We start from the raw sequence: 7,188 nt of genomic DNA on the forward strand, positions 1-7,188 counted from the left end.
TTCTTAACCCATGCCGGTTTTCACAAGATTTATAAGAAGTATTTCTTTTTCCCTCCCTTTCCCACTTTGACTTTCAGAATTACCAGGAAAGTTTTAATGATCTCAACAAAGTTCTCCTATTAGATCCAAATATTTCTGAAGCAAAGAGAGAGATAAAAGAGATAACCATATTTCTTAATAACAAGGATGACACACCAGTACACAGTCAAGAAAAGGAAAGAAGGAAAATAAAAATTGAAGAGGTACGATAATCATAAAAGTAACTTTTTGGTTACGAAATGTAATTTGGGGTTGGGGGAGGATGTTGGGAGGGAGAAGGTAATGGTTTCCTCCCAAACTGATCTTGGAGACCCCAATCTGAACTGACTCACATAACCCTCCTGATGGTCCTGGAAGCAAACTTGAGATAAACTTGGGTCAGTTCAGATCTCTTTGAAGCTTAACTACAGCCCAGGACCTGAAGTTCTGAGGACCTTTGCTACTTTTAGTGAACCTAAAATTCTATTGCTTCTTCTTAATCCTTTCTATTCTTGATTTGTCCCTACTGAAGCAGGTGGCAGGAACAGTGATCTCTCCAGAAGTGAGGACAGGGGAGAGGCTTCCTTAACATCCCCCACCTTTGTTCCTATAGCCATCCCTCCATCCAGGACTTCATCAACAGCCCTTGGAAAGTTATTGCAGGAGACTCCAATACATCTTCCTGCCTTTACTTCCTACCCTATCTTTGTGATCCTCTCTTTTCCCTTTTCAAGCATTTTCAGGAGCTCCTGACTGAAGTTTGCCCTTCTTCAACTGAAGATTGAGAGTTTTTTGTCTGATTATTTTTCTCTAAAATATTTCAGTGGCATCTATCAGTCTGTATGTACACACACATACTCACACAAATACAAACAGACATACACATACCCATACACACTTCTCTTTCAGAATTTACCTGTCATATTTGGAGCAATACAGATTGCTCCAGCTCTCCTGCTTGTCATTAATTGTTATATTCCTAAAGTATCATAAAAGCCAATTTTCATAGATCATATTGTATTTTAAATGTTCTCTAAGGGAACTCATTATTTGAAGTATTCCCTGCAGTAAACCTTTTTTTGTAAAGTAAATATTGGGAGCAGTGGACATAGTTGTAGAACAGAAATTTTGAGACCCAAGTTCTAGTCCATACTAGCTCTGCTCTTGTCTCCTGGATGGAAGAAGTCCTGTCTGCTGAAGGGACTTTAGGCAAAGGACTGCAAAACTGATAGCTTCAGCTTTGTCTCTTGAAGACCTTCTATTTCTAAAATACATTGATTCTGATTTTTCATTTTTGTAAATTAATGTTTCTGTAAAGTATATTTAGTCTGGGAGTAAAGTTGATCTGTCATAACATAGATGAACTATACATGTGGCTGTTAAGGTATTCTGTTGCTCAATGTCAACATTAAGTTTTTTCCATTCTGAAGGTGACAGAGAGCAGTGAGGAACAACTTGGAGGTGGTTCTCCAGATGACATCTTGGTCAGCTGCTGCAAATTGGAGGAGGGACCGGCAAGCAGCAGGCCTCCAGCAAAAGACTTGGAAAAACTCTGCATCTCAAAACCTGCCAATGCTTATGAATTTGGGCAGATTTTAAATGCCATAAACATAAGGAAGGATGAAGAAGCCTGTGCAAAGCTCTTAGCCATCACAGACCCGAAAGATTTGCCAGCATTGCTGAGTAACAAACTGGAAGGGGATACTTTCCTCCTTCTCATCCAGTCTCTGAAAAATCACCTTCTTGACAGTGATCCCATATTGGTCTATCAGCATCTTTTACATCTAAGTAAAGCAGAAAGATTTATGGTAAGCTGCCAAATATTTACTCTTTATGCAAATTGATAGGTTTTAAAAAGAGAAAGATCATACATAAGAAGGGATTTTGCTTTGATCTTCAAAATACCAAGCTGACTGTACTGTCCTAATAATGTAAATTTCTTTATTTTTCAGATGATGTTGACACTACTTAGCAAAGGACAAAAAGAACAGACCGAACAGCTGTTGGAAGCCCTTTCAGACAAATCAAACCATGCGTTTACTTCAGAGGATATACAGAACTTGAAAAAACATTATGAACTTTAAGCCAAAATTTTTTTTTCGAATTTCTCCATCCCATGAGTAGATCCCAGGAATATTTGTGGACTGGGGCTATAAACTGCCTGGTTGGATGGATAAGGTTGGGCTTTGAAAGACATCCTCTTTGTCTGGATAATTGTGTGCACACATTCTGCAATCTTCTGCTCACCTTCTAACTTGTATATATTGTCTTCCCTAGAGAATTAACATCTTTTTTATTTAATTAGTTGACTTGATTTTAATTTTGAGTATATTTAAGTGCATTCACCTTTTATAGTTTTCATCTTTTTAGTTGTTCATTTGTTAAAACAGTTGAGCTAAACTTGCATTCTCTGAAAATGGCATGTTTTAAAAGTTTAATAGGAATATATTTACTTAGTTGATTTTTAAATTTTAATTCCATGAAAATCTGACCACTATATGTCATCCTCATTTCTTGCTACAAAATAAATAAAACCTATTTTTATACTGCTAATACAAAGATGAAATGAACACAAAGAAATATAGGCTATCCCCAAAGTCTTGGTGCAGCTTAAGTTTGAATTAACACTAACACTTGTGCTTTGGTACTATGTGGGTATGTGGTAATGGAATAAATGACCCATAATTAGATAAAGATGAAATGCAAGTTCAATATAATCAGTCTTTTCAGACTTATGAAGTAATGTTTAATGGCTGTTTCTCAAAGCAGATTTGGGAAACAATCATTTGCTTTTCTCAGAGGGGTCTGTCTACCATTGCACATGATTTTTTTCCCCTCAGTTGTGTTTGTTGCACACATTCAGTTGTCTTAGTAATAGTTTCTTGTTTATATCTGATAATAATCAGTTTTAAAATATTAATATAATAGAAAAGTCCTGCAGTTTTACTTAGCGACCTTAAAAAGCAGTATGGCTTTTCTTTGAATTGTTCTTTGAATTGTTCCAACCAAATGTTTGCATAGTTTTCACCCAGATTTTACTACTGTTCATTTAAATTCCTCTTTTCTTTTTGTCTGTAAATCCAACTACATTTATTTCCCCCACTATGAAAGTGAAAGTAAAGATTTTGGGTCCTATTACTAATGAAAGTTTCTCTCAGATATGCACTAGGATTAAAGGATTTCTTTTCACCTGGGAAGCCTACTCTCTATCTAGTATAAGTGGTGCTGTGGAGACTTCTTAAAGACACCAAACTCTATTAGGAAGAAATTTCTTAGTACTGCATTGAATGTCTTCTGTCCCATTTCCTCCTTTTTTGAGTAAATTCTTTTTTCTCTCATCTAACTAGGATAGAATGGTAATAAGTAGTGAACTTCACAAAAAGTGATGTTTCTGTGGTTGTGGGCTATCTTGGAACCAATGTAGATTGTGACCCCTCCTCAATTTAAGATTGCCTGGTTGATTAAAAAAATCCATTATCTGTGGCCAGTCTTCCAAGTGATGAACCTTTCTCTCTCTCTCTCTCTCTCTCCAAATGTAGCTTAGCCATTCCTTGGGAGGTATATAGTGGAGCCCATACGTTGCTATTGTGTTCTGACACTGTCCTAGCTTGGTAAGATGTGCTGGAGACTTTTTGTCATAATCCTTGTGATCCCAAGATGCCCTTCCACATCATGGAGAAGGATTACACATGACAGAGTTAGATTTAAATGTGGTTTGGTTGCCTTTGGAAAGGTTGTCAGTATGTCCACATATATATTTTCTAAAACTGGAATGATAAAAAAAATTTTTTTATAGAAAATATGCTGACTTTTTAAATTCTTAACCTAGTCACTATTCCTAAACTATAGTTTTACTTAACAATTACATAAATTGAAACTGTATTATAAGCATTCTACCTCTAGATTTTAAAAAAGAACATATCTTCCCTTGAAATATAAAGTAAAAGAGTAAATTATTGACTTTCATAGAAGTCATTTATTAAAATGGGACCACAGCCACTCAAGCTTTGATTAATTTATGATTTTTTAATTTAGTAGCTTAGAAAAAAATTATTTTGATACTATAATTGTAGAGCTATGCAATGAAAGAAAAAGTGAACATAAATCATACCAAAGAACCCATCTTCTTTAATGACTTGTCAGTTGTGCTGCTTTCAGGGGTAGAAAACTGTATTTCATATGAATTGAATTAGATTAAGGATACAACTTAAAATATAAAAACATTTTTACAAAGCATCTAAGACCTTTGTTTTGGTTATGAATTCACCTATGTGCTCCCTGAACAATTCACTTGAATTTGACTGCTCTGTAGCCTAATTTCTTTAGACCTAGTGCAGATTTTGCAACTTGTTTGGTCACACGTCCAGATTTTACAAGTTAGTAAGGAGCTTAAACAGAACTGTGACATGTATGATGATGAAAAATCTTATCAGAGCATCTCATTTCCATTTGGTGCATATTAATGGTATGAAGATATGACCTGATCCTTCTTGTAAGACTTGTTGCTATCTGTTCCTCAAAGAATTAAATCCTTTTTGATAGTGATTTGGAACTTGAATTCTTTCCTATGCCACCCTATACCAATCAGATTATTCTACATATTCTCTACAGTAAGCCTTCTTAGGATTCAATTCAGCCAACATCTATTAAGTTTCTAACTTCTACCAAATACAGTGGAATTGGGTTTTCTGGTTAATTAAATATTTTGACTAATTCTTTTGCTCTCTTTATGATCTTAAAAATTTTCAAATGATCATAATAAAATTTACTTCTGCTTAGTCTTTTGGAGGACAAGGAAGTACCTTAGGATCTCTCACTTCTGAAAGTCATTGTAGAAATTGAAAATTCTTCATTAAGAATGCCTATAAAAGAGTTTTCTAGAGTGGGACTGAGTTTCAAATTTCAAAATTCTTTAACCTAAAAATCATTTATGTTATTTTCCATTCATTTTTAAAATTTTAGTTTTAAGTAAATTATTAGAGCTAACTAATTTCCATATAATTTACTCACAATTATGGAATGTGGTAAGTAGTGCAAAGATTATTGTCCCCATTTTTCGATTGGGGATAATTATTCAGAGAGATTAAGGAATCTACTTAGTCATACTGATAGTAAGTGACTAAATGCAGATGTTACTTTCCTGTTAAGTCAGTAATCTTCAAAAATTGCTGCCTTAATTTTTAAGCAGGTACTTTTTTATATTTGAAATTCATTTCATCTTTATACATGTTCATAAATTTATTGCAATCATCTGCCTATTTCCAGGTCCTCCTCCCTGTCAGTTAATTCACTTCTTGTTTCATGGTCTTCCTCTCTACCCCAAAACCCCTCTTTAACTTTAGTGACTTTAATGTTAATAGCCTTCACCAAAGACAGTGTAACCTCCAAGATTCAGTTTTTAAATGTTATCTACCCTTCCCACTACCTGATAATTCCTAAACCAGTTTACCTTTCCTGAGCTTTTCTGGTTCATCAGTCCTTCCTAGTTTCTCAGGGAGAGTTCCAATTTTGGCGTCACTTTCCTCCCTTTCAAATCTTCACATTGTTCACCAGTTCAGTTCTCCTTCAGCCTTCTCGCATTTCATCTTTTTGATGCTCAGATCCTGTTAATCCTCAGTTCTGTATTTTTTCTGCTTCTAATCTTAAACTGCTGGAAAGGATCATAAAGCTGCTGACTCAAGTCCACAAGAAATGCATGCTATCTAACGTAATGGAGCCCTCATGTTTTTAATTTATCAAACTGTTGCAAGTTTTTTTTCTCAAGCCTACAATTCTACTCAACTTCCCTCTGTAGAATGCCTTACTTATGAGCACTCTTCTCCATAAGTCTGCCTCATCACCTTTTTGTTTCCTTCAGTCCCAGAGGATAATGTGTTTCTTGCCCTTGTGTCCCTTCTGGAGTTTTGCCTCTTCAATCATGCCCTCATTTCAGCATCTCTATTTGCTGAATCCTTTTCTAATGTCCAGAAGCTTGTTAAGATCTTCCCCATCTTTAAACTATTGGAATGTAAGACTTTTGAGGGCAGGGAAGTCTTTTTGTTCCTGAGTACCTGACTGTTGTTGTTCAGTTCTTCATGACCATCTCTTCATGACCCCATGTAATGAAGTGTCAGATTGAACAGAAGGAAGAAATCATGAGACAATGACCTCAGAGGGAGGGACATAAAGCCTCAAACTGTAGAACCTTAAAGTGCAGCCTTACTACTGTAGTATCGACCCCAGACTAGAATCTTGCCAGCAGTTCTTCCCTCGATTGTAGGGAAACTGCAGAAAAATGTCCTCATGCTAGGTATGAGAGGAATGCCCAGGGCAAGTGTACCACAAAGCCAGGCCACCTGGAGGTGGAGTTGATGACCCAAATAAACAGGGGACATAGAATGACTTGTTTCCTTCAAAGGAGGGAACTTAGTTACTTATTGGAATTCTCCCTTTTGGAGGAAGAGGGAAGTGGCTTATATAGCTAAGATTTTAAACAGGGGTAACTCATCATAGTTTAGTGCCTCAATTGGAAAATTGGGCACAAAGATGATTAATCTGATTCAGATTAATTCTTGGATGTAAGGTTTTTTTCCTTTCATCACATGGGCCACACCACATCAGTACTGACCATGGAGTTTTCTTGGCAAAGACACTGGAGTGGCCATTTCTTTCTCCAATGAATTAAGGAAAGCAGAGGTTAAGTGTCTTGCTGAGGGTCACACAACTAATTAGTGTCTGAGGTCCAATTTGTACTCGGGTCTTTCTGACTCCAGGATCAGCCTCTATGTACCTAGTCACTTAATTGCTTAATACTTGTTGAATTATATGAGCTCTGAAAATCCTTCAAGTTAATATCTATTTCTCTCTCTTTGCACTATTAGCCTCCAGTGTAACAATACTTCTATCCCATTAAAATGGGCCCTAGCTCTGGAACCATAAACAGAGACCAGGTTCAAGTTTTTTTTTTTTAGGTTTTTGCAAGGCAGTAGGGTTAAGTGGCTTGCCCAAGGTCACTCAGCTCGGTAATTATTAAGTGTCTGAGGCTGGATTTGAACTCAGGTACTCCTGACTCCAGGGCTGTTGCTCTGTCCACTGTGCCACCTAGCTGCCCCAAAACCAGGTTCAATTTTAGAGGGAACTTGGCCTCCAGAGAGGAGTGAAGTTCCTCCTTATATTCTTGGTTCTTTAGAG

At 36.4% G+C, this 7,188-nt stretch overlaps 1 protein-coding gene across 3 annotated transcripts in view; it reads left to right on the forward strand.

The window, feature by feature from the left end:
- Positions 1 to 4,254, forward strand: part of SPAG1 (sperm associated antigen 1) — a 92,722-nt gene extending 88,468 nt beyond the window's left edge. For all 3 annotated transcript variants that reach the window (XM_074200620.1, XM_074200621.1, XM_074200622.1), the window contains 3 exons: positions 78 to 242; positions 1,449 to 1,826; positions 1,971 to 4,254. In XM_074200620.1, coding sequence (XP_074056721.1) covers positions 78 to 242; positions 1,449 to 1,826; positions 1,971 to 2,102 — 675 coding nt within the window. In that variant the 3' untranslated portion in view covers positions 2,103 to 4,254. The remainder of the gene's footprint in view (positions 1 to 77; positions 243 to 1,448; positions 1,827 to 1,970) is intronic.
- Positions 4,255 to 7,188: the final 2,934 nt, after the last annotated feature.

The sequence above is a fragment of the Macrotis lagotis genome, chromosome X, assembly GCF_037893015.1.
Source record: "Macrotis lagotis isolate mMagLag1 chromosome X, bilby.v1.9.chrom.fasta, whole genome shotgun sequence".
NCBI classification, from domain to species: domain Eukaryota; kingdom Metazoa; phylum Chordata; class Mammalia; order Peramelemorphia; family Peramelidae; genus Macrotis; species Macrotis lagotis.